The 27,330-nt window shown below is 43.3% G+C and overlaps 2 protein-coding genes across 3 annotated transcripts in view; both read right to left on the reverse strand.

Moving 5' to 3' along the window:
• Nucleotides 1-4,094, reverse strand: part of VPS39 (VPS39 subunit of HOPS complex) — a 45,733-nt gene extending 41,639 nt beyond the window's left edge. For both annotated transcript variants that reach the window (XM_065404462.1, XM_065404463.1), the window contains exons 1-2: nt 3,963-4,094; nt 179-244 (exon numbers count right to left, since the gene is read on the reverse strand). In XM_065404462.1, the coding sequence (XP_065260534.1) occupies nt 179-244; nt 3,963-4,035 (139 nt within the window). In that variant the 5' untranslated portion in view covers nt 4,036-4,094. The remainder of the gene's footprint in view (nt 1-178; nt 245-3,962) is intronic.
• An 8,114-nt stretch (nt 4,095-12,208) lies between these two features.
• The window catches only part of TMEM87A (transmembrane protein 87A), a 29,875-nt gene continuing 14,753 nt past the window's right edge, over nt 12,209-27,330 (reverse strand). Inside the window, exons 11-20 of the mRNA XM_065403105.1 lie at nt 26,613-26,706; nt 25,155-25,223; nt 23,785-23,893; nt 21,878-21,936; nt 21,452-21,555; nt 20,900-20,970; nt 19,322-19,383; nt 16,314-16,369; nt 14,611-14,641; nt 12,209-12,543 (exon numbers count right to left, since the gene is read on the reverse strand). Of these exons, the coding sequence (XP_065259177.1) occupies nt 12,502-12,543; nt 14,611-14,641; nt 16,314-16,369; nt 19,322-19,383; nt 20,900-20,970; nt 21,452-21,555; nt 21,878-21,936; nt 23,785-23,893; nt 25,155-25,223; nt 26,613-26,706 (697 nt within the window). The 3' untranslated portion in view covers nt 12,209-12,501. The remainder of the gene's footprint in view (nt 12,544-14,610; nt 14,642-16,313; nt 16,370-19,321; nt 19,384-20,899; nt 20,971-21,451; nt 21,556-21,877; nt 21,937-23,784; nt 23,894-25,154; nt 25,224-26,612; nt 26,707-27,330) is intronic.

Genomic DNA, 27,330 nt, shown 5'->3' on the forward strand with positions numbered 1-27,330 from the left:
AAGATCTGTACATACTGCAGTGGCCCTGTATAAACATTTTCATAAACTATAGGTGACAGTCTGCTGTTTAGTATACTAAATGTACCAGGTACCAGTATTATTAGAGTCACTGAAGAGTTGAGAATGATACATTGGCATAATATTGCGCAAAAGCTTGGCTTTGTTTGTACAAGCTCACCTATATCCTTCCTGATCCTGTAAAGAAGAAGGTGTCCTTGTTTGGTGCCAACGAGCAGCCATTCCTCTATAAAATAAGAGAATTTTTATCAGTACCAATAAGAATACGACTCTCAGCTAAAATTAATCTGAAAATTCTTCATCTTCTTAAACTGAAGCCCATTGTTGAATGGTCCAAAACATACTAAGGCAAATTTCAGCTGGGGAACGTGCATGGCTCTTCCATTGTTTCCCTAGAGCAGGGATAGGCAAACTTTTTGGCCCAAGGGCCACACCTGGGCATGGAAGTTGTATGGTGGGCCATGAATGCTCATGAAATTGGGGGTGGGGTGCAGGAGGGGGTGAGGGCTCTGGCTGGGGGTGCGGGCTCTGGGGTGCAGAAGGGTGGGATCGATGGATTCAGAGGGTGGGAGGGGGTAAGGGGTACAGGCTCCGGGCAGCGCTTACCTCAAGCAGCTCCCAGAAGCAGCAGCATGTCCCCCCCTCTAGCTCGTACACAGAGGCACAGCCAGGCGGCTCTGCGCACTGTCCCATATGCAGATGCCATCCCTGCAGCTTCCATTGGCCCTGTTTGCTAGCCATTGGGAGCTGCGGGGGCAGCGCTTGCGGCGGGGGCAGTGTGTGGAGCTCCCTGGCTGCCCGTACGCGTAGGAGCCGGAGGGTGAACATGCTGCTGCTTCCGGAAGTCGCGCAGAGCAAGCCCCCGACCCCGCTCGCTGGCAGGAGCTCGAGGGCCGGATTAAAACATCTGAAGGGCCGGAGGCGACCCCGGGCTGTAGTTTGCCCACTCCTGTCCTAGAGGAAGTGCTTACATATGGAGTAACCTTTGTTTTGGGAAACAAACGTTGCCAGGGATCAGGAAGTAAGTATGAAACACAGCCCCGACACAGGAGCCTACTTGCTCATAATTAGGGCCCTCCCAAATTCACAGCCATGAAAAACGTGTCCTGGACCGTGAAAGCTGGTCTTTTGTGTGGAGGTCCTGACCCAAAAGGCAGTTGCAGGGGGCGGGGGGGTCGCAAGGTTATTTTAGAGGGGTCATGGTATTGCCAACCTTACTTCTGCACTGCCTTCAGAGCTGGGCGGCTGGAGAGTGGCGGCTGGAGAGTGGCAGCTGGAGAGTGGCGGCCCAGCTCTGCAGGCAACAGCGCAGAAGTAAGGGTGGCAATACCATAAAGGGCGCCGTCCTTACTTCTGCTTGAAGAGGCTCTGCCTTCAGAGCTGGGATTCCAGCTAGCAGCTGCTGCTCTCCAGCTGCCCAACCCTGAAGGCGGTGCTGCCGCCAGCAGCAGTGCAGAAGTAAGGGTAGCAGTACCGCCACCCTCCCTACAATAACCTTGCAATCCCCCCACAACTCCTTTTTGGGTCACGACCCCTACAATTACAACACCATGAAATTTCAGATTTAAATAGTGGAAATCATGAAATTTAAGATTTTTTAAATCCTATGATTATGAAATTGACCAAACTGGACTGTGAATTTGGTAGGGCACTACTCATAATGAAGTACAGTAAAAGGGAGAGAGCGCCGCATTCTTCATAAATATACATAAACAGAAGATAAACTACTTTTCAAGCATTGGCTGCTGCATATAGATGCCTGGTCTACACAGTGAAAAATTGGAGGGAGCAAGACAAATTTAGATACTACCATTTGTGAGTTCTGACTTTGAACACAGTAGTTAAACATTTAGAAGTCACAGTGGTCCACATGAATTATTCAGTTATGTCTGAAGTGATTACATTAGATACAAAGAAATAGTATTTGAGTTGCCGTGACACGTAAAAGTCATTTTGGATTTACAAAGTAGAACACTTGAAAAATCCACTGTTATTCCACACAAACACACACACACACACTTTGGTACATTGCATATTAGAAGGCTTTGAATCTAAGTATTGCTATGCAACTCATCCACAAAAATCTTGTTAATGAAATTTCAATTAAGCTTTAGCTTCATAACAGGGAAAACTTTACTAAACATATGAAATTTACCTTTCCCTTTTTCACACCGTATTTTCTCAAAGCTACTTGTGATTTAACAAGATCTTGCTTCCCCTGAGCCACCTCTTCTCCTATTTAATCAAGAATTAAGTCATAAAACTGGAAGGACATCTCTATTCCATGAGACTGTGTTGCTCAAAAAATCCACAGGATTATGACTTCAATGAAACAAATAAATTTGTTTTGCAATGAAGTTTCTCAATTTCAATGTTTTTCCACTGTATTAGTGCCACTGTATGGAATATATTCAATTTAGCTACCGAATTTAAGTCTCAGTGTTTTATTTTTAAGGCTTAACCAAAAACAAGCGAAGTTTCTGACAAAGTTACTCTTTTACATGAAAGAGTTTGTTCCATAATATAACATTTATTTGAAACTGCTCCAATGGTTTAGTATTAGAAAGAGTCCCAGAGAAAACTGATTAGAGCACAGACGAGGCAATCAAAGGTGCATGATAAATAAAACCTATTCACCTAGGTATCACTAACACAAATTTGCTATGAACTGTCTGCTTGCTAAACTTTATTTGTTAATATCACAGCTTTGCTATAGTAACAAGCAATCTACAAATAAGAAACAATTACAGGAAGAAACTAGCTAAGCCATATTTATAAATATTGGACCATTTTATACTACTGTAAGTATTCACTGCACCATCTACAGTAATAATAGTAACTTGAATCGTCACTTAGGCCTGATCTATACTTAAAATTTGAGTTGACATAGGTTGGCATAGCCCTGAGCGACATAGCTAATTCCCAGGGTAGATGCTACTAGTTCAATGGAAAAATGTTTCCATCAACCTAGCTAACCTCACTTTGGGGGGAGGGGGTAACCTATACCGATGGAAAATCACCTTCTGCCAGCAAAGACTGCATCTACACTATGACTTTTCATCAGCATAGCTACGGTGCTGTAGCTATGCCCGTAGACAGTCCCATAGTATATACACAGCCTTAGGTAACAGTTCTAACCCACCAGGTCAGATTGTTTTGTATTTAAGACACAAAGTATGGGTTTATTCACAAATAAAACACACCAGGTAGGGCAAGGCAAAGTGACACTTGTTGTGCTACACAACAATACATTTTCTACCATTCATACTCACACTTAAACAATGGAGAAAGAAAACATGGAGGACGATGCACAAGACCAGAACAAATTCCATCCCACAAGAAACAAACCTATTCAAGTATCAGAGACACTGATACAAACTGAGTGCAACCAGATCAGTCAGTTCACCCAAATGTTTAAAAACCAGACTCATACACAGACCAAAGTGTGTCACTTCTACTACCCTTCAAAAAAAATAGTTTTGATGGGTGGAGGCTACAAATCCCACTTCAGCCCAATTCCAGTCCCCACTCTCTCTGTTCCCTGTAACGGGGGCTCAATCCCCGCTGGCCGTAGCCCTGGGCCACGCTAAAGGTGGGTCACACAAGTGGTTTATGGAGACCCCAAAATTCACCACAAAGTCTGGAGCGTGTGTTTTTAGAAAGAGCTTCGAGCCCTTCTTGTGGGGAACCCCACGGACGGGAACAGCCGCAGCGAGCCGAGAGGCTGACGGCAGCGCAGTGTCACGGGGGTGTTTGGAGACGCTGGTCTCCGGGGCAGCAGGCTCAGCCACGGCGGTCAGGGCGCGGGGTCACAAGCGGGCCGCGGCTCGGAGCTGGTCCCGGGGGCAGGCGGAGTGACCAGCCCTCACCCACCCCGCCGCGGGGTCCCCGGGGGAGGGGCGAAGACCCGTGGGGAGGAGCCCGGGGGTCGCCCCGCCGCTCACCCCAGGCCGCCAGACAGTCTATCTGCAGCGGCAGCTTCTCCAGGATCGGCACCGGCTCGAAGGCGTCGTGCATGGCGGCAACTCTCCGCGCTAGATCCGGGCTGGTAGCGCCGCCTCAGCCGCACCCCCGGGCCGGCCAGGCTGGAAGACGCTGCGTCTCCCCCACGCGGGGCCCCCGCGGCCCCAAGTACAGGCCCAGCTGATCCCGACCCTTCCCAGCAGCCCCCGCGCCCGGCCCGTTCCGCTTCCCTACTGGAGCCCCGCCCACAAGCTCCGCCTCCTCCACAGGGTAAGCTCCGCCCCCGGCTCCTTTCCCGCCATAAGCGCCACCCCCTCCCCGAGCCAGCGGCCTCGCTCCGTGGGTGCCGCCCGCTCACGGCTCCTCCCCCTACCCGCAAGGCCTGTGCCCTTAGAAACTGCTACTCTGAAACCTGTGCCCTTAGAGGCACCTACTCCGGACTCCGCTCCAGGGCCCTTCCCTCCCCCCCGCACGGGGAGAATCACCCCGGCTGCCAGCCCGGCCCGCCCCCTGCCTGGCACTGCCCCTCGCGATCCCCCCGCCCAGGCACTGCACAGGCACGTGGGGCCCGCCCGCTCGCTCCCTCCCCGCGGAGTAGCTCAGCCCCTCTCCCCGCGATCTGTAGCTCAGAGCTAGTCTGTGCGCTGTGACTGTCACTTCTCAGCGGCATGACCACCAAGCAAACCCGCTGTTCACCAGGAGTGATGTGCAACCTGCTCTCTGCAGCTGGAGCCAAGCGGCCAGGAACCCAGGCCCTGAGAGCCGTGAACGTCCCGTCCCTCTTAGTAGGTATTGGCGGGGGGGGGTGTAGAAATATCGAAGGCTACTGCCTCCTTAAATAGGTACAATGCTCGCTACTTCACTGCTGCTCAGCTTGGCAGAATCATCCAGCCACCATCCTTGCAGCCGTTGGCCGTGAAGCAGTAAATACTGGGGCACAGAGGAAGGCATCCAGTTAAAACACAAGCGCTGGCACAGGGAGTTCAAGCTGATGTTTACTTCTGACCGTTTCCCCAGTTTTTAAGGTACCGAGAGCCTTGGGGGGAGGAGGGGGCGGAGTGCATCCCACCCTGTAACAGGAGTTATTAGAGTCACCTGAGTAAGCATGACCCATCTCACACTAAGACCAAACTAAAATTTAAAAAAGGGCAGTTCCTTTCCAGCACTCCTAGACGTGCACATTCATGACCTCAGCATCATCTGCTTCCTTAGAGCTAAAACACCAAGGGGCAGCCTGTGTCTATGCACCAAAAGCACAACTTATCAACTTGCTAAGATCAGTTGGCCATCGAGCCTAGGATCTTTTCTCCTTTCCCTGACACTTTACAGTAGAAAATGAATAAAGCTTAAGAGTATCAGGTTTAATAAAATGAAGTTTACATTCTGATAATATAATCATGTCATGCCTTTGCAACCATTTGTCACCCTACTTTTTACTGCCTCTCGCAGTTAAAGTGAGAATAGTAGTGATGTTAGTGTACTGAAACAAACATATTACTCCCTTTGACTTCTGTACTATCAGTAAGGATGTATTATCACTTTATGTATCTACAGTATTTATGATACAATTGTACCCTTTACTTCATATGGTGGAAGCCAAACTCCGTCACTATCACCCTCTTCAACAATTGTATGTGAGCCTTATTCATTCTCATTCCCTCATTACTGGGATGGTTCTTCCCTTCACCATTTGACCCTAGTCTCTCCCTCGTCTAATTCTACCAAGCTTCTACCACCTTCATCAGATCCTGACTCATACCTTCTTCCTCATGGTCACTCATTTTATGTGCTACTTTTGTCACCCACAGTGGTACCCAAACTTTTCCTATCATATCACCCACCCCATTACTGCACAGTTGGCTCAGCAGAGGAGCTTGGGCTGAAGGTGGAGCTGGGGGCTGAACTGGGGATAGGGGAGGAGCTGGGACTAGAGGCTGAGCTGGCCTGTCATCAGAACTGATCAGGGGCAGAATGGCGCTGCTGCTGCTGGGGGCGCTCTCTCCCCACTACCCTACCCCCACAAAAGGGGGAATGCCCTACAGTTTGGGAACTGCTGCTCTAACTGATCTATTGTTCCTCCCCATTCACTTAAATGTTACTCTGTCCAATTTCTGATAAAAAGAGGGCATTCTTGTTAAGGGCAGAAAAACCCTTTTTTGAAAAAAGAGTAAGATAATATACTTGTGAACAAAGACTATTCAAATATTCTTTACTGACCTATTTAATAAATGTACTGTGCTTAAATATTATTTCCATTTTACAAACAGGTTTAAAAAAAACACCCAGAGCTTAAAAAGTTGCCCAACATCACAGAGGAAATCAGTGGCAAGGCTTTTAAAAAACCCATAGCAGTCCTGATTTCTACACCTTGTTCTAGCCCCTGGACACTCTGCTCTCAGACAGCATTGGAAGAAAATGAATCTGTCATCTTCTCTCGCACCCACTGTTGCCTTTTAAGTCTTCAAATTAAGCCATCTGTGCCTTGTGCTTTAAATCTAACCTGTATTTTTTTTAAAGAGTGAATATACAGTTGGTTTTTAATCACTACTGCTTTTGTGCAGTCAGAAAATGTAACTAAAGTTAATTAATCATTTTACAGGATTTTAGCTTCCTCTTTTGTGAAGTCATAGTTTATATTGCACCACTTTACTCCTGGGGGAATTCTGCACCACTGTGTATGTGCACAATTTATGTCCCCCGCAGATTTCTTTGCTTCCCCGCAGAAAAATGCCTTTCTGACCAGAAAGCAAAGGGAAGCCACAAGAGCAGTCATCTGATCCTCCCCAGCAGTATGTTTTGGGGGCCCAGGGCAGCCAGCAGAGAAGTAAGTCACTATGGGGTAGGAGGCAGGACTGGGAAAGACCTAGCTGGTGGCTCCTACCCTGCGCTCAGCTGCTACTCCCGGCTGGGCTGGGGAGGATGAGACTTCCTCCTCCCCTCCAGGTCAGACCCATTCCCAGATTTCACCCCAGCTGCAGGAAGCTCTGCAAACTCCCCTTTCCTCTTCCTCACCCCCTTCCTGTACCCATAGCTCCTCAGCTGCAGAAGGAGGGATCCCTGTACAGGGAGCTGCTCCCCCATCCACCCAACCCCTGTGCATGCAGACCCCCTTATACCCAGACCCTCCCACCAAGCCTCACCCCCACCACACTCAGAACCCCCCCCCCCACTGAGCTCCACGCCCCCTGCAGCTGGACCACCCTGATGAGCCACTGCACCCGGCTCCTCCCCCCCACTCCCCAACCAGCTGCATCTGGATTCCCCACTGAACCCCCTACATCCATACCCCCTTGCCAAGCTCTATCCCCACAACACCCAGTGCCCCCCCCCCCACTGAGCCCCAACCACCTTCACCTGGACACCCCTGCAGAATCCCATTACCGTTTCACCCAGAACTCCCCCACGCCCCTGTGCATCCAGATCCCCCCCACACCTGTATCCCCCAATGAGCCACCCAGACTGCTCCACACAGAACCCTCTTAACCCACACCTGGATCCCCTCCACAATCGGATCCTGCCTTGCTGAGCCTGCCTGCCCACAGCTGGTGCATCTGGCAGAGAGGGATAGGCCCGGCCCTTGTGCTGTGTCAGGGGCAGCCTCACCACTGAGTCTGTGTCCCAGGGGGAGCTGCACAGGGATCTCCCACCTGTGCTCCCCAATGCCATACTGGAGCCTCCACCTTTTAACAAGTAAAATTTGCAGAATTTTAAAATACTGTGTGCAGAATTTTTATTTTTTTGGTGCAGAATTCCCTCAGGAGTAACCACTTGCACTGTGAAGTGTCCTACTGCTCATAAGACTACTCTCAAATATAAGTTATCCAGAGTGATGGTACAGCTGAGCCCATAGCATCAAGCTATTTCATGAGAGGAAATGGATTCTCACCCCTGAAAGATATAGGAAACCTATGTCAAAACAAAAAAAAGGGAAAGTAGCTGAGAGCAAGAAATTGTGTAGAATACATACTGAAACAGTGTGCATTTTGTTGATTAGGTGTAGTATCCATCCACAGGATGGAGAGACAGGTTCAATACTGAATCAATTTACCACTTGAGAAGAGTCAAGTAACAGCATGGATCAAGAGCCCAGCATAGCTGTTGGCTGAGAGTATGCGATCTCTGCTATATTTATTCTACTCTTAAACCTCTTGCACACCTAGCCAGTTTTACCAATTTTGAAAGTTGTTTGAAATACCTCTTAGCTTAGATTCAAAACTCAAATTATGTCCTGGACAACCATCTCAAGAGCTTTTCAACCAGCAAGTGACATCACCATTATTGCTGAGATTCATTTATAACAGGGAATCGGACAACTATTAGAAAGGAATCAGAGAAGAGGTCAAGAAGAGAGCAGGCACCTGAGGGTTAAAAGAGAAATAGTAAACTAGAGTTTGATTATTGTTTAAAGAAGCCAAGTTCCTTGCAACTCTTTTGAAGAACAAAGAATATTTTCTGTCCATTTCCCATCACAAAGCAGAGCTGCTCAGCAGAAGGAATCAAACTGAGTTAGGTCCTTCCAGTGCCCTGGCCTAGGTTTTGTTAAAAAACACACAGACACACACAGACACACCCCATACCCATCTCCATGTTGCAGTTCCAGGGCAGGTGACGATTCTTTGTTCCATTCATCTTTAATATCAAACAAGAGTTAAAGAAAATATGAAGACTAGCACAGAAGAGCCAGTGAGCAGCAGCATATGAGCCAGCAAACAGAGCCAGAAAACAGAGGAATTTGAGTGTAGAGCTGTTAGAGAAGGGAGGGAGGCAAGCCCCTGTTTCTTAAGGGCAGAGATTAAGTTCTTGAGAGTCTGTTTGCTTGCTAGTTTGCTTTTTGTTTTTCAGTTTGCAGAGGCTGGTAGGGGCAGAGTGCTGTGAGAGAAGCAGAGCCTGTGATCATAACAGAACCTTGATTAGCGGGCCTATAAAGGCAGCCAAGCAGCCAGCCAGCAGCAGGAGATAGCAAACAGAGCAGAAAATGGAGTCTGGGCGAGGGAGTGTGGTATTCTGAGCTTGCAGGGTTTTTCCCCCCCTTGAAAGGAGTTTAGGCGGGGAATGCTATAACAGACACAAAGGCAGCAGTGGTAGTGATCCAAGAAATGGAAGAAACAGTGAAGATGACTGGATGTGGACGCTGCGGGATGTACGTTATCCTGGAGTGGGTACCCAAAGAGCCCAAAAACTTCTTCATTTGTATGAAGTGCTGCCTGATAGAGCTATTGGAAGAGAAGATCCAAGGTTTGGAGATGCAGGTGTAAACCGTGGTTGAGTTTCAAAGGGGATTCAAGCAGATGATGGATGGAAGGCGAGAGAAGGCAGAAGGGAAAACTCAAGACTCACAGATGGAAGCTGGACTAAAGAACTGTGAGGGTAGACTGCTGGATGAGGAAACTGGCCAATGAAAGCATGTGACTATGGTGTTACAAAACATGCAAACATGGTTTTACATGGTTTGCTCTCTTTAAGATAATCCATTTTCTAGACAAAGGAAATGCAGTAGATTGAATCTACCTGGATTTCAGTAAGGCATTTGATACAGTTTCACATGGGAAATTATAAATTAAATTGGAGAAGACAGGGATTAATATGAGAACTAAAACGGTGGATAATTAACTGGTTAAAGGGGAGACTACAGTGGGTCATACTGAAAGGGGAACTGTCAGGTTGGAGGGAGGTTACACTTGTGGAGTTCTTGAGGGATCTATATCGGGACCAATTTTATTTAACATTTTCATTCATGACCTTGGCATAAAAAGTGGGAGTGATCTAATAAAATTTGCAGATGGCAAAGTTGGAAGGAGGACTGGAATATCATACAAGAAGATCTGGACAACCTTGAAAACTGAAGAAATAGAAATAGGATGAAATTTAATAGTGTGAAGTGCAAGGTCATGCACTTAGGGACTAACGACAAGAATTTCTGCTGTAAGCGGAGGACTTATCAGTTGGAGGTGAAAAAGGAGAGAAAGACCTGGTTGTAAGAATTGATCACAGGATGACTATGAGCTACCAATGTGAAGCAGCCATGAAAAAGGCTAATGCAAACCTAGGATGCATCAGGTGAGGCATTTCCAATAGGGACAGGGAAGTGTTACTGCCATTATACAAAGCACTGGTGAGACTTCATCAGGAATACTGTGTGCAACTCTTGTCTTCCTTGTTTAAGATGAATTCAGACCAGAACAGGTACAGAGAAGAGCTACCAGGATGATCAGAGGAAGGGAAAACCTACCTTATGAGAAGAGACTCAAAGAGCTTGGCTTGTTTAGCCTAACCAAAGGCTGAGGGGAGAGATGATTTCTCTCTATAAATACATAGGAGGGATAAATACCAGGGAGGGAGAGGAGTTATTTAAGTTAAGCACCAATGCTGACACAAGAACAAATGGATATAAACTGGCCATCAACAAGTTTAGGCTTGAAATTGGATGATGCTTTCTAACACTCAGAGGAGTGAAGTTCTGGAACAGCCTTCCAGGGGGAGCAGTGTGGGCAAAAAACCTAATAGGCTTCAAAGACTGAGCTTGGTAAGTTTATGGAGGGGATGGTATGATGGGACTACCAACAATGGCATGTGGCCCATCTGCGACTACTACTAGCAAATATCCAGGGATGGGAACACTAGATGGAGAGGGCTCTGAGTTACTACAGAGAATTCTTTCCCAGGTGTCTGGCAGGTGGATCTTGCTGACATGCTCAGTGTCCAACTGATTGCCGTATTTGGGGTCAGGAAGGAATTTTCCTCTTGGTCAGATTGGCAAAGACCCTGTAGGTTTTTTGCCTTCCTCTGCAGCATTAGGCATGGTTTACTTGCTGATTTAAACTAGAGTAAATGGCTGATGTCCTGTAACTTGAAGTCTTTAAATCATTATTTGAGGACTTCAGTAACTCGGACACAGGTTATGGGTCTATTACAGGAGTGGATGGGCGAGGTTCTGTGGCCTGCAATGTGCAGGAGGTCAGACTAAGGCCAGAAGGGACCATTGTGTTCATCTAAAGTCTATGAGTTTGAGATTTTAGTGCAGTTCTCCTCCACAAGAGCAGCTCTATCAAGGGCACTTTGAGCGTTACATATTATCTCATCAATTTCTGAATCAAATGTGCTCAATTTACAAGTAAAAACCTGTTTAACTAGAGGTACTGCAAACTCCACATGGGATGTAAAAGTCAAGCTGTTGTTGCCTCCTGTCATTATCAGTAGTAAAGACTCTGCAGGCCAAGTATAGCCTCACTCACACCCGTGGAACTTACACGTGCAAACCAGTGGCCTACAATGAGCATGCACATGTAAATTATTGCAAGTGAAACTTCCAGGCTAGAAAGTATGAAAGATGATTAAAAAATCAAAAGCAAAGACTTTTTTTCCCCGCTTTTAAAAAGTGAGAAGAATATTCTGTACAGAACAGAAATCTGCAACTCAGACATTGATCAAATGAACAAAGAGCACCTGTTGGCCACAGGGATGGACTGGACAGGAAAACCGATCACTAAACCACTTACGTAACAGGTGACTTTTAAAACTCCCCCCGCCCCTTCCCCTTAAGACCCCAGGAGCGGAAATATCCTAGCAGAACATATTAGCATCAAAACCAGCAAACTTTTGCCTGCAGGGGAAAGCAGAACTTGCTCCTTCTGGGAGGTGGTGCCATCTTCTCATGGATGAGTATGGACCTCTTGGCAGACAGGTCACTTGCACAGAGTAGAGTTCTACTGAAATATCTAGTTAATATTTGCTTAACTTCATAGTCAGACAAACATTAGCAAAGTGTTGCAGGAAGTTTTTATTAGGCCACGCAACACTTTGAAGGTATGGGTAAGTCATTTTTCAGGCATCCACCACATTGCCGGCAATGAGATGTGCCACAACAACAAATGCTAAAGTTATGCAACTGTTGCTCCTAGGTCAATGACATTTAAAATAGAAAATCTTTCCTACACAGTGTTAATAAAATTGCACTTGGTTTTGTTAAAAACATCAATATTGTAACTTTTTCAAATATTTCCTTTTTGGTATCTTAATTGATTTCCTTCAATTACTGGGGCTTCTTACTCAAAAACCTCCTCTACTTCTAAGCCAGCTGTGCAGTCTCCATCTATTAGCCATTATTTCCAATAAAACGGGAAGCTTGTTTCTAAAATAACTCTTCACCAACTTCTTCTACCCTCCACCAAAAACAGGTAGTTGACCTGTGGAAGTTAATTGTAACATTGAATTCATAGTCCCTCAGTCAGATGTTAGGACTTTTAGTTTGACAGATTAAATATCTGAAGAAAGTTACAGAAGGTGCTGGAACACACATTTAAATCACTTAAAAATCCAAACTTGCAGCAACACCATAAATTCAAACATTTTCCAAAGATTTATCAATGTCCTTGCGAACCTCTTCCACAGTGAACTGTGTAAGATGCCCTCACTCAAATACAGTGTCCAGTTCCAAAGGTGAAGATCAAGAGAGAGATCAGCAGGATGCACCCGATCCACTGGGCAGCCTACGGGAAACAGAACTTTCAAGAAGCTTCTTCTTCACTCCATTTTGGATCTTTCAAAATGTGTAATCATTCTTTCCTGAAAGATTCAAAAAAAGGTCATTGAAGTTTGTAAATTGTGTCTCTGTGTTTACATCACTCAGAACTAAGAGCCCGCTCTTCACATGTTTATAGATACACACATGCATTGCAGAACAGTGGTTATACACGGAATAAGAGATATATAAAGAGTGCTCAAATTTTGACAAGATATAAATTTGTCCAGTCAGAAATCTAACTGCACATATGGGGCAAAGTTACCTTTCTGAATATACACTGCTACTCGATCTCTGTTTAGATGAGATCATTACAACATTAACTCTGAATGTGTGAAGATACTTGTCATGTACACATTACAGAACTTCGTATGCTGGTTAGAGAGAAGCACACTCAAATACTGACATAATGTGTTTCTCCCTAACTAGCAGGAGGTTTGTGTTTTGTCACTCCCAAATAGATGAAAAGGGCACTCTTAATCAAATCTTAAAGTTTGGAACTCATCTAATACTACAAAAAGCGGAAAGAAAAATATGTGCTAAAGACAAGGAAAAAACTATTCACCAAATAATTTGTGGAGTAATCCATCATCATCTCTCTCATTAAGTCCTCTTAAGCAAGAACAATTTTTGCCTAGTGGTTCCAGATATAGTTGAGAGCACACATTTGTCAAGAATTTAATCAACTCATTAACATTCATAGCATTATTTGGGTGACTGATTTTATTGTAATTCAACACGAGGCATAGATTTCACATATTAACCCTTTATTTCCCCAAAAGCAACATGCAAATGAAGGTATTAACCAAAACTCAACTTCTAGAACAGTGGTGCACAAACTTTTCCAGTTGCCCCCACCCCACTTACCATTAATGCAGGGGTTCCCAAACTTGGTTTGCGGCTTGTTCAGGGTAAGCCCCTGGCAGGCCACCACGTTTGCCTGAGCGTCTGCAGGTACGGCTGCTCGCAGCTCCCAGTGGCCATGGTTCACTGTTCCCGGCCAATGGAAGCTGCGGGAAATGGTGGCCTGGCCCGCGCTGCTTCCCGCAGCTCCCATTGGCTGGGAACGGCGAACTGCGGCCAGGGGCGCCGCTTCCCGCAGCTCCCATTGGCTGGGAACGGCAAACCACGGCCACTGGGAGCTGCAAGCAGCCGTACCTGCGGACGCTCAGGTAAACAAAGTGTCTCGCGGCCCACCAGGGGCTTACCCTAACAAGCCTTACCTGAACAAGCTGCGAACCAAGTTTGGGAACCCCTGCATTAATGGAATCGGTCTGTGCCTGCCCTCCATTACAGCACCGCCAAGGCTTTCCCAGCACCAGAGCTTGGACTGAAGGCAGAGCTGAGGGCGGAACTGTGGATGGGGGAGGAGCTGGGGCTAGAGGCAGAGCTTGGCTGGGGGCAAAGAGGGAATCACAGCAGAGCAGAGCTGGAAGCGTGGCACTCCCTCCCGGCCCCCCCCATGGGGGCTGGGCCAGGACTGGAGGCAGAGTAGGACTGGGGCTGAATGAGTTTGGGAGAGAAGTGAGGCTGGAGGCAGAGTGGAGCTGGAAGCATGGTGCTCCCTCCCCACCGGGGCTGGCCGAGGTCCCACCGCGCACACACCCCCAATGCTCCCCCACCCCTCAATTTGGGGACCACTGTTCTAGAAATAGCTGCTAATTTATGTAATGGCATCTGCAGAGCCAAAAACTGAGCTGTTTTGCTACCACACACGCTACTGGAATTCACACACAAACGTGGAAGGAGACGTGGAAATGCAGCTTTACTTTGAGTAAACATGCATGGCACTACTGCATGAAGGGAGCGCCTAGTATTTTAAATCATTTGCATTTAAAACAATTGTTTCATGATAAATTGCAATCTGCTGCACAGGTTCTACCATTCTTGAAAGTCTTTTGGCTGAACACTAGTTTATACTGTTCATATTTAGGGCAAATTATTGTATTTCATTCAATTATAACATCAGTACTTCTCTCCCCTTTCCTGCTGCATTTATAGGAACATAGAGCTCAGTTCTAACAGGCCAAGTCAACCTCTTTCATGAAAGACTCATGACACCCTTGGCATGTCATAAGACTTCAATTTGTGCTGAAGGCTTGTTTACTGACCTCATCTGAATCCAGAAGAGCTGGGAGAGCACTGCAGTAAAACAAACAAAGATTGTTACACAGACCCAGGGCACTAAATGACTGAAAATATCAATGTCAATTTTAACACCGCCAGCTTTTTGACAGGGAGTAGGTTATGATGGAGAAGAGGACCAACCTTTCGCTAAAATTAGAGAACTGGAGGAAGACAGAGAAAGATATTAACAGAGTGAGATGGGACCTAAGTAGTATCATCAAATACGAAAATCAGTTTCTAAGTTCTGCTTTCATTTTTCAGCTCGCAAATTCCCATTATCACTTGAAATCAGCCAGAAGATATCAACTTTCAAAAACTCTCAAGTAAAATGCAAGTGTCTTCTATAGCCTCTTATTTACTTTATGTGGTGGAGAGGAGTATCTTGCCTTTTACTAGCTTTCAATACCCTCTAATTAGAGTGTTTTAAAAAAGAAAATCCTTACTCATTCTATAAAGACAAACCCCAGGCAAATTATGACAAATTTTCACAAGATACACCTCTTTTCCTCAGTGTAGTATTCTGAAACTTAGTATCCTATCATGTATAAACTGAATTGTATTTTTGTAAACAGAAATGTATATTTAAATCCAGGATCTGAGCCTTCTACTGGAATGCCAGTATCAGAATTGTAAGCTAGTATCCATCATGGTTTACATATGATTTAACAAAGATATTTTTAGGCATAGAACACCAAAGTTTTTAAATTGTAAAAATCACTATATTAAGGCAGTAGTGATACCAGTTGTGTACAGTGGGCTTCCATACTGCCAATGTCCAGTGTCACTAAACAGAAGGCTCAGACATGGTCTTAATTACCAAACTTAATAAAAGTTATCCACAATTTATATATTATATTAGGAAAAACACTCAAGTGTACATCCAGAGCATACTACTGAGGGAAGCTAATCTGGTTTTAACTTCACACAAAAAAAATCAAATAAGTCATTAGACATGGGATTCAAAACACAGGCAGCTAACACTGACTTCAGCTCATTATTCATAGTCATGAGGTGGTATACAGAAGCCAAAACAGGAACAAGTTTCTATCATACAAGTATCACTACTCATTGTCAGAGTCACACTGATTTCTCCATCCACAGAGCACAAGAATGTGTCAGCTCTGTTCTGTATCTTTTAAATGTCTTGGTTCTTTAACTAGGACTAGGACTTTACCTATGTGTGAGACCTCTAACGATACAAATGTTGAATGCTTAAAACCAAACCAAAATATTGAACCAGAGACTTACTTGTTCTATGAAGCCTCACTTGTAGTACTGTTGATTTTCAACTTGAGGTCAAATCCTCATAAGGGACTGTTTGTACCTACCATTACCAACTACAGTGAACATTTAAAAAGTTCCCAGTCTACATTTCAGCAGATGCATTACATTTAAGGATAATTTCAACACAGCAGCAAGAGAAGGACAAACACCAAGATTTAAAGGAGGTGCAGTTTTGGATTTTTTTAAAAAAAACTTTATAAACTCAATTAAGTATTACACATGGCTAAAAATTTACGCTTAGTATGCTGCGTAGACATACCCTTAAAGTCAGAGGCCAACTCGAGAAAGGGTTCAGTACCTGCCCAGACAGAGCCAGCATCAGAACTGCTGGCATTCTAACTATACTTCCAGTGCTTCTGACTCCAATGCAGCTACTACTGCTTGTCACAGTACAGATACTCACACATCAGTCACTGAAGAAGGAACATTCTCTTCTACCCACTTCAGATCATCTTCCTGCTAGAAGCACAGAAACAAACATAAAAACCAAAAATGACAAGATTCTTTGAAGGGGTTTGCAAATGAATACATTTCCTCTAGCCTACCTGAAAAGCTCAGCATTAACTACAGTGGATGCTCACACAAGAAATGCAAATAGTTATTTTTGGATTAAGGAATCAAGTTCAGAGGATCAGGGAAGTCACAATACATTTTTTAAACATTTTTCAGCAATTTTAAGCCAGTACCTACTCAGCCAAGAATTAACTTAAAATGCTATGATAATTAATAAAACATTGAGTTAAAACACAAAAATATGATTCATAATGTTGGATTTAAAAGATTAAAGAGTATACCATACATTAAGGTAACCTTCCTAATTTTTGTTGAGACTATTAGCATTTTTATAGAACTAGGAGGATTGTTGATTTGTACATAAGAACGGCTGTACTGGGTCAGACCAAAGGTCCATCTAGCCCAGTATCCTGACTATCGACAGTGGCCAATGCCAGGTGCCCCAGAGGGAGTGAACCTAACAGGTAATGATCAAGTGATCTCTCTCCTGCCGTCCATCTCCACCCTCTGAGAAAGAGAGTCTAGGGACACCATTCCTTACCCATCCTGGCTAATAGCCATTAATGGACTTAACCTCCATGAATTTATCCAGTTCTCTTTTAAACGCTGTTATAGTCCTAGCCTTCACAACCTCCTCAGGTAAGGAGTTCCACAAGTTGACTGTGCGCTGTGTGAAGAAGAACATCCTTTTATTTGTTTTAAACCTGCTGCCTATTAATTTCATTTGGTGACCCTTAGTTCTTGTATTATGGAATAAGTAAATCATTTTTCCTTATCTACTTTCTCCACATCATTCATGATTTTATATACCTCTATCATATCCCCCCTTAGTCTCCTCTTTTCCAAGCTGAAAAGTCCTAGCCTCTTTAATCTCTCCTCATATGGGACCCGTTCCAAACCCCTAATCATTTTAGTTGCCCTTCTCTGAACCTTTTCTAGTGCCAGTATATCTTTTTTGAGATGAGAAGACCACATCTGTACGCAGTATTCAAGATGTGGGCGTACCATCGATTTATATAAGGGCAATAATATATTCTCCATCTTATTCTCTATCCCTTTTGTGACAGGGTCAGGCTAGATGGCTACAGAAGAGTGATAGAAGGCAGATATATTAGTCCCAGATTAAGTAGATCCCTTTTCCCTGGGTAAGGTAACAGGGGCAGTTCCAGAACAAGCAGGAATATGCTGGAACCAGTTAAGGCAGGCAGGCTAATTAGGACACCTGGAGCCAATTAAGAAGAAGCTGCTAGAATCAATTAGGACAGATTGGCTAATCAGGACACCTGGTATAAAAAGGCTCTCACTCCAGTTAGTGAGGTGTGTGTGTAAGGAGCTGGGAGTGAGAGGATGTGCTGCTGGAGGACTGAGGAGTATAAGCATTAACAGACATCAGGAGGAAGGTCCTGTGGTGAGGATAAAGAAGGTATTGGGAGGAGGCCATGGGGAAGTAACCCAGGGAGTTGTAGCTGTCGTGCAGCTGTTCCAGGAGGCACTCTAGACAGCTGCAGTCCACAGGGCCCTGGGCTGGAACCCGGAGTAGAGGGCAGGACCGGGTTCCCCCCAAACCTCCCAATTGACCTGGACTGTGGGTTCTACCAGAGGAGAAGGTCTCTGGGCTGTTCCCCAACCCACATGGTGAATCTCTGAGGCAAGCAAATCCACCAATAAACGCAGGACCCACCAAGATAGAGGAGGAACTTTGTCACACTTTTTAATGATTCCTAACATCCTGTTTGCTTTTTTTGACCGCCTCTGCACACTGCGTGGACATCTTCAGAGAACTATCCACGATGACTCCAAGATCTTTTTCCTGATTTGTTGTAGCTAAATTAGCCCCCATCATATTGTATGTATAATTGGGGTTATTTTTTCCAATGTGCATTACTTTACATTTATCCACATTAAATTTCATTTGCCATTTTGTTGCCCAATCACTTAGTTTTGTGAGATTTTTTTTTGAAGTTCTTCACAGTCTGCTTTGGTCTTAACTATCTTGAGCAGTTTAGTATCATCTGTAAACTTTGCCACCAGTTTGTATGAACTGATGTTTTGATTTGAGATATATAATATTACTTGGGATGTTTGAGCACTGAATATATTTCTACTTTGCTTTTTTGCTGAACAGAAAACAATGGGCAGCTTTATCTTTATATTAAGGATATCTGTGAATTAGAAGTCATCTTTATTTGAATGTCCTTGCTGCTGACTCAAGAGTTTGAGGAACTCCTTGTTATTGCCAAAGCAGAACAGAGATTTCAGGGGGCATCAGGGTTCTACAGTTTATGCATGCTTTAGATAAAAAAATGAGCTCCACTCTAAAGGCTTTTGAGAAACAACTTTGTAATGCATTTTCTACCTCCTCATTGTGAATAAATCCTGAGTTTTTACAGGGTCACATGTGGAAACTGCAGAAGTCTTACATGCACTCACAAAAGGTATACATGCACCTCAGGTGGTCATGCATCTGACTGAAAAGCATACAGAATTTGGAGACTCAGGGTAAGTAGTGTAAATTCCCTTTGAACCCAGTTCTGCTTCCACGTATTTTTCTGTTTTGAAGCAATCTCAGAACCTGAGAGACTAGCTACACAAAGGCTAAATTAGCCAGTTTCAGAGAACTTGGTGTAATATGAAACAGTTCTGTCTCTAAATGCATTATGTGCAAGTTCTCAAAGCACATACTGAATTCTGATTTACCAGAAGGCCAACACTCAAAATCTGTTCACAAGCACCACGATTACCATGTTTTGACCCAAATCACTCACACTTCTTGGAAAGGACAAACACAGATACTTGGTCTGATCCTGTTACAGAGCTCCTATTTAAGTGGCAATCAACTGAGTGATCTAGCATTACCTTTACCTAGTGATAGGGCCAAGGTGGGAAGAGCATACTCACAGCTTTGTTTGCTTTCATATTTCCATTTGGTTCTTGTTTTGTACTTCTCATTTTCATTCCCTCTGCAAAGGGGAGAAAAGGTAGAAACAGGATGATTAAACTAGGTCAGTATGTAAACTGTAGATTGCATATCTATTAGGAATACTCCACTGAAACCAAAGATCATTATTTAGAGGAAAGGGCATGCTACCTATTTAAAAGGAGAGTCCCCTTTCCAGATACCAAAAGTAACTTCTCAGAAAAATTCATATGTTTTTAACAAACAATACTAAGGATTGGTCTGCATGGTGTGACAATGCTCCCTAGGTGGGTGTGGAAACAGCACTATGTTAAAGCGCTCCAGGGAACTTTAGTGCACACCACATTCACATACTTTAGAAATCACTCCCCTTAGTGTGCATTGCCGCACTGGCTAGGCAAGCTCAAAGTGAAGCTCAGTGAACACCTATGATAACTATAACTCTACTTTCTTCAGTCTACTTTATGCATTATCCATTTCACTGTTCCTGTAGAATCAGCTCCCCCACTTTTTCTGTGGGCCTTTCTGAAATGCAAAATGATTAGGACTGGAGGGTTCAGGGCTTCAATCATTTCAAACCCATCTTACTTTGCTGTCCAGCAGTAGCATCTGGAAGTCCCCACCATCTGAAGGCTAGTTGCCTACATTAAATAAGTTGTTGATCTCAGTCCAGTTCCTAGTGGACAAGATTGAACAGGCCATGTAGAGACTGAACAGTTAGTGGTGGTGTTCCTTGAAGGCTAGGGTTAAATCTAGTGGCAGCATGGAGAAGTTTACGCTTCTGGTGACAGTGCTGCTATACCTGTTCTTGATTAATTCAGAACTAAGATTCCTTTCCCACCCCCACAGAAAGGAAAATCAGAAAAATTCTGTTCCTACCTTTAGGGATAGTTATGAAATTAAAAGAATTAAAATGTTAGTTTAAGTTTGGTTGAGAAAATAATATATTTGCTTTCAGGTTTGTGGCCAGTAAGGAAGGGGCTCTAATTAGCAAGTAAAAGGCGGCCATGAGAACAATAAATAGTATTACTTGTAGTGTGGGAAGGAAGTACGGTTCAAAAACTAACTAATAAAATAAAGAGCTGCAGTAACAAGAATAAGAAAAAAATGTCTTAAGAGAAACAAACACAAACCTTCCCACTGTTCTGCTGGTGAGCAAGGATTGGGGGAAGGAGATAAAGGAAGGCCTTGGAGGAAGGAAAGAAAGAAGCAAGGAGAAACTGCTTCAAACTGGACTTTTGCTAAAACTAGCGAGTTAGCTGAAGGGTATAAAGAAAAGCTATGAATCTGAAGCTTCTTTGTCAGACCCTACCTGATCATGCTGGAGCACACCAGGATAAGACGGTTTTCTCTAGGTCTGGCCTATTTGTAAGTATACTGATCACATGCTTATGAATACTTTGTTACTGTATTGGATGTAGTGACTGCTTACTTTTAGGCTGTTAGGTACGTTTAGAGCAACTGTATAAAACACCATTTGGCCTTTGGACTTAAAGGAATTTATGGTTAAATTAGTGTCTGGCGGTCTCCCACATTAATATTAATAATTCCAACATTACCAAAGCTTTCCTTTAACATGGGCTCTTTCTGTTCATCCTCATCTTCCTCAGACAATGGTGAGAAAGCAAACCTTTGGAGAAGAGGAAAAGAACGAAGGCACTATGAGACAGATGCACAAAGTCAAAATATCTTACATAAATGTCATTTTGAAGAGACTGATTTCTTGCCATTTTTATCATTTGACTATTCTGGACAGCTCACTCTAATTGTAAGTTAGATTTTTGATCAACCACAAGCTGAGGTAATTTAAGTACTCATACCATTCTTCTTTTTTAAATAAATGTCACTAAGGAGAGCCTATAAATCTACAAATGTTGCTTCCACTTTCTGAGGTCAGGAGAGAGACTACATGAACTATACTTCCTTCTCAATCCCTATATATATATCTATCTATCTATCTATCTATCTCCACACACACACAGCTCACAGAGCCTGGAGAAAAGTTTAGCAAGTGACCATGTAGTACACCAGGACTGCTGGAAATGCTTTCTTTGGATAGACTTGACTTTAAGAATTCAAGATTACTTTAAGAAAGGTAAGACGCATTAAACCTTTGGTTGTTGGCAGACGGCCTCCACAGAACCATGATGACAAAAAGGATCATTGAGAACAACAGTCGCCAGATGGCATCATCCACCCACAGCTCCTGCCAGTCCTGTCAAGAAAAGTACGAGAAGTAAAACATGCCAGGAACAGAGAGAATCCATGCCCTTAGTCCTTTTTTTTTTTTTTTTAAACTGGTGAACTAGAAACACCTGTGATAAGGAGTAAAGTTGCGGTTCTGTACTAAATGGCTTCCCATAGGGTGTAAATTTCCATGTATTAAGACTTCACTGTATGCTCCTCCGCATGAAGGGGACTCTATAGGAAGAGCATTTGCCAGCTTCCCCAACCTCACTTCCCCTACCTCCAAATCCAGATTTTAAGAAAGGAAGTAGTAATCATGGAAACCACTTAGGTACAAGATGCAAACTCACCAACTGACAATCCACCAGCCTGAACTTCATGGTGGTCCAGATGATAAATACAATAGATGCTGAAGGCAAAAAAAAAGAACACTTGGTAAAACCGGTGAGTCAGACATGAATGCATGAAGCTTGTTACCTCTTAGATACTCTAGTGATAGAAAAACTAAGAACTAAGTAATCACTCCCCCGGGACTTCAAAGGCAAAAGTCTTTTTAAACCATCAGCAATTTACTGTAACTTTTTCTGTTACATCCTTTTCTTCCAATCACAAAGAGAGAACGATTCTCCAGAAGTCATCTCACATCAGTTAATTCAGCCACTGAAATTAAGAGCTGAATTCAGTGTTCTTGTTTCCCCAAAGGCATACTTTCAACACCTTGTCCAAGACATGGCAGGAAATGATCCCCCACTACTTCCTTCTTCCCCATGGGACTATTTTTTGAAGAATTACATAAAACTTCCTTCTAGCAGCATTCTAGACAATGTAACAGTTTAACATTTATGAAATCTAAAGTTCTTTACAAGCTACATCCACAGCAATAGTGAAGAATAGTCACCTCGAGCAAGCATACTTGCAATCAATTAGAACACAATACATTGCATGACTTACACAAAGAAAACCCCTCCATCTTATGAAAAAGGCCAAGGAATCTAATGATTGTACAGTATCAGCAGAACCTTGTTTTTAAAAAATTTCATTCCAAAGACCTTCAGAGTGAACTGCACGTAACTCAATTTATCAGCCTTCGGAAAAAAATAAAAGTTAGGTTAACCCAGTCAGAAACTGACCTTATGACAAGAAGTCAAGATATTTCAGATCAGCGGCTTCAAATACTATATGCTATCTCTTCAAAAATGAAAAAATATACCTCACGTAAAAAAGTCTAAGCTAAACCTCAAACCTCCATTTCCCATTGTCATGTTACTTTCCTTCTTCTAGAGAGACAGATTAGGATACTGGCATTCAAAGACATCAGGCCTCTTTATCATCAATTACAAGTACAAAATATTTTAAAGTAACCAAGCCTCCCACCCACCATTCCTGGAATTTAGATCTTATTACCCTGAACCAAAAGCAAGTTTTAATGCAGAAGCTAAGCGTTCCCCATAGTGGGCTTTAAAGAATGGGTTGGGTTTTTTTATACTGGTTGTATTTTGGAGCGGCTTAGTTTCAGATGCTGCCAAGAATGTCAACCAAACCCATCTATTTAATGGGCACATTTTGTAAAACAAGTGTCAAACATCTCAGTCCCTTATAAGAGTTGAGTTAAAAGCAATCTGCTCACTGCCTGGATAGGGTTTGTGGATGGGTGAGAAAAACTAGGAGTCTGGTAGCATTATTAGGTATGTCCTTGATGTTAGCTAGATTTTATTTGATGCAAATAGGTACAAACTTTAAATTGCAATTTCCCATCCCAAAATAGCCTGCCCTCTCCTTTCTAAAATGAGCAAACATTCTTTTTCACGAAACCACTCTGCTCAAAGATTAAGCTGTCAGCATGGTGGAGCCATAACACATCTTAAAATCCCCTATTAACCAATACAAAGTGGTACTGCAGTTTTGGAGGAAGCCACTACCCATCTCAGCAGCAGCAGATTTCAGCATGGGATGTAGCTGCTAGCGAAGCATGAGGATGTCTGGGGAGAGGAGGTGGGAGAGGAAAGGGGACCAAAATGAAAAACTCCAAAAAACTATTAAGCTTAATCAGATAAATGCTAATTTGAAGCTACAGTTTATGGGTAGTCAGAAAAATCTGTCAGAAGCACACCACTATGCAAGGCTGAGTGTTCAAGAGCAAACACTGAAATGCCAAAAGGCCAATAAACTGACCCAAAGAAGAGCTTTAGTAAACTAAACCAGACCCATAATACCTGGAAAGTAGACTATTTAGTGAGGAATGGAATCCACAGCTCACCTGCTACTGCCAAGATAAGAGTGTTGGTGAAGTGCCGGTAAAGAGAGAGTTTCACAATGTTCCTCCGAAGTTTTAGCAGCTTCATCGTTTGAGTCAAGCTGATGAATATGTATGGCAAGTCAAGGAAAGCAAGCTTAAGAATCAAGTTCTTGATAACAAGTAGGATACAGCTTTTGTACACATCTCAAGCAACACTATCAAGCCATGCAGACATAGCGCCCCTGCAACCTTTTCTAACAGCAGCACAACCACAGCGACCCAGCCCTCCCGCACAGCAGTAGGTGGTCATCCAGAGACAGTGCTCCTGAACAGTGGTTTACTACAACAAGTTTTCCATACCCATCCATTTACATCACCCAGCCCCATCCAGGCCTAGTACTCAGATATCACCACATCAGTAAGCTAGCCTGATGCAAAATTTCACAACTATACTCCAACTACACTACAGTAACTCATACTCGCGGGAAAACTTTACATGCATTTTGAGAAGAGAAAAATAAGTTTAAAACCTGGTCATGAGATTAATATAAATGGACAGCACATCCATGTTTGTCTTTACCTACCTTGCCTGCAATTTTATTTGTACAATAATCGAACATGTGTTTAGACAAAAGACTGACATAATTGTAAGAGGAATAAGGGGGTTGCCCTGGCCTGGAAAGAGAAAGGTGAACTTTGGCATATCCTAATTTTTCAGGTTTGGTAGTTTCGGGAGCTTATATTAAACCTAGCCAAGTCCTAAACTCAAAGGGGTCTCAGCGCAGCAGAAGACAAATGGCAAACGTGGAAGAGGAGGCTGGGAAGACGTTTAGAAAAATGATTCAGAAAACTGCTTAAAAAGTTAACTCAACTCTTTCTTGTCCCCAAACTGCTTTATGAGACCTGCAAGTTCTGAGAAGAAATTTTAGCACTAGTGTTGTCAAAATAAAGAGTTTTCTACCAGTTTAAAACAAAACCCAAAACCCAAAACCAAACCACCCCCAAAAAAACAAAAACACCCACAGTAAGGTCAGGACAGACCATAGTCCAAAAACTGCTGTTCTGACTACTGCTTCAGTACAACTTTAGAGTAAATTCACATCAATAATCAGAGAACACCACAACACAAAAACTACATGTTCACTATGGTAAGGGCTAGGACCTGTTTCAAAACCAATTCACAAACCTCCATTGGCAATTTAAATTTTGTTACACAAGTTATGGAAATAGAGCTTACCTGAACCTTTAGGCCACAGGGCCTATGGTAGCTGTTCGACAAAAAGATGGCATGTCATTCAAGATGGCAAAAAATGTTTTCTGCGGAAAGACTCCCTGAAGACCAAACTCCAAAGAAAAAACACTGCACCAAATTAAACAGTGAAGAAGGATATCCACCAGCAGAGGGCAGTATCTAGGAAAGCCAGGGGAATAAAAGCCAAGGAGGCAAGATCATTCTGTGCCTAGAGATAAAGAAAAAGACCCAGTGAGAACAAAATGATTGGGAAAGCAAAGCACACACACCCCAAAAATCATCAAGCATTCAGTCCCAGGTTATCATTTTACCATCAGAGAACATAAATACAGAACTGGAAAGCTATGAAGACCCTATGCTTTGCTGTTGAAGCAGAGGGTTTGAATTAGTGTTCACCACAAAGGACAGAGTATTTTGTAGCAGAGTTAAAAGCAGACAACGCCACACACCGTTCTGATCCCCACAAGCGACTGATATGTCAAGAAGTAAGTTTTTAGAGTCAGGTGAGTAACTCATTGAAAAGGCACCCCTAATGAGCAGACAGCCTTGATGGTGCTGCGCTGCAATAACGACACTTCTTACAGAAAGATTGTTATAGATCTTTGCAGGTACTGTGTTGGCGCCAAAGACCACCTGTTCCACTGTTGAGCACTAAATTTAAACAAAACAGCACAAGTTGATGGAACCCACTAGGAGAAAACATACAAGATGTGATCAACAGTCCTCTTGCACATAACAAAATAACATCCTGAATGAATTTGTGTAAGAAATTCACTTGTACTGGTCTCTGCACCAGGCACTGAACATTTCCTAGAAAAATTAGTCATATTGGGCAACTTCTGAAAGGATATCCACAAAATAATACAGGCATCAATCACTGATAGACCCAAGTTCGCTATCAGAGCCATAGCGCCATAGAAAAGCTGAAAGGGTATCAAATAAGAGACACAGTCAAAATAAGCTGTCCCAAGAATTCAATCAAGTCAGGTGCAGAACCAAAGACAAAGACTCTTCTGATAGGTTCGTTTTAGAGTGTGAAAAGCAGCAGTGCCACTGCGGGACTGATATTGTCCTAGTGAAGCCGAACTCCATCAACCTAAAAAATGACTACAATAAAAGCTTTAAGAGTTACAAGAGTCTTCATCGGGCTATTAAAATATGCACCTTGAAAAATCGGCAAGAAGCACCCATTTCTATTTGCCAGCGTGTTTTTTTCACTGCACAAGGCCCAGTGAAACCTCCCTTGACTAGTAGGCACAAATTCAAAACTTTGTCAATTCTGGACCCAAAAAACCCCACTTATTTTCAAGTATTCCTATTTCAAAGCACCAAAATTATTTTCCATTGCCGAGAATTACATTTTGGGGAGGAGACATGGCAAGAAATTGGGAAAATAGCTGGAAAAATAAAGCCTTCTCAACAACACTCCACAACTGTACTCTCTCCCCCCTAAGGCGCTGGGAATTTCATTCTCCAAATTTCCCTATTATAGCACAACCCAAGGATCCTTCACTACATTACAGTATATGTAATCACACAAGACCAACAATTGCTACATCTGTGGCACACATGAAAACACAGGTAAGTGTCTACTGACCCCTGTGACTCTAAGGACACCTTCCATGCCAGAAAATAATAAATAGAGCACTCCAGCCGTAACTACTTTGTGAAGAGTGACTCCAAGACGAGGCCTGCAGGGAAATATAAAAAAAGTGAAAAAAGCTAACACACACACTTTGGCAAAAGACACACGATTCAAGGTTTCTCATCACAAGTTATAGACCTAGGAAGTTATTTTGTCATGGTGCTCTAGGCTCATGGTGTCATGTTAGGCTTTGTCCAGGCTTGAATTTAAAGGTGTGATTTTAAGAGTACAGTACAATGAAAGTTTCACACGCTATGTGTAAGATAAAAACCACTTCAAGACCCAGACTTAATTTCAGACACAGAAAAAGTTTGTCTCACACTTTATGGGAATTTATAATATACATACACAAGTGGTCTTCTCTAACCGCTTTTTGAACATTCAAAAGAGTTTTAGACTCTTTCATTGTGAGAGATAATGGATTAATCTCAGTCTAGTCTAAGAACAATAACATCCCCAAAATCTAGTTTAACATTTTCCTTTCTTGGCTTCCTTTAATCCTGGTTCTACCATCTTCTGAAATACTTTTCTTCATTTATAGAGTTATTCTGATCTCTATGCCAAGCTTTGTCCCCCATTTTCTCTCTCCTTTAGATTACACACATTTTAGTGCCTTTGGTCCTTCATCATAGGTCTTATCATTTAATCCTTTTGCATTTGTTGCATCCTC

Source organism: Emys orbicularis, chromosome 4 (genome assembly GCF_028017835.1).
Source record: "Emys orbicularis isolate rEmyOrb1 chromosome 4, rEmyOrb1.hap1, whole genome shotgun sequence".
NCBI classification, from domain to species: Eukaryota; Metazoa; Chordata; order Testudines; family Emydidae; genus Emys; species Emys orbicularis.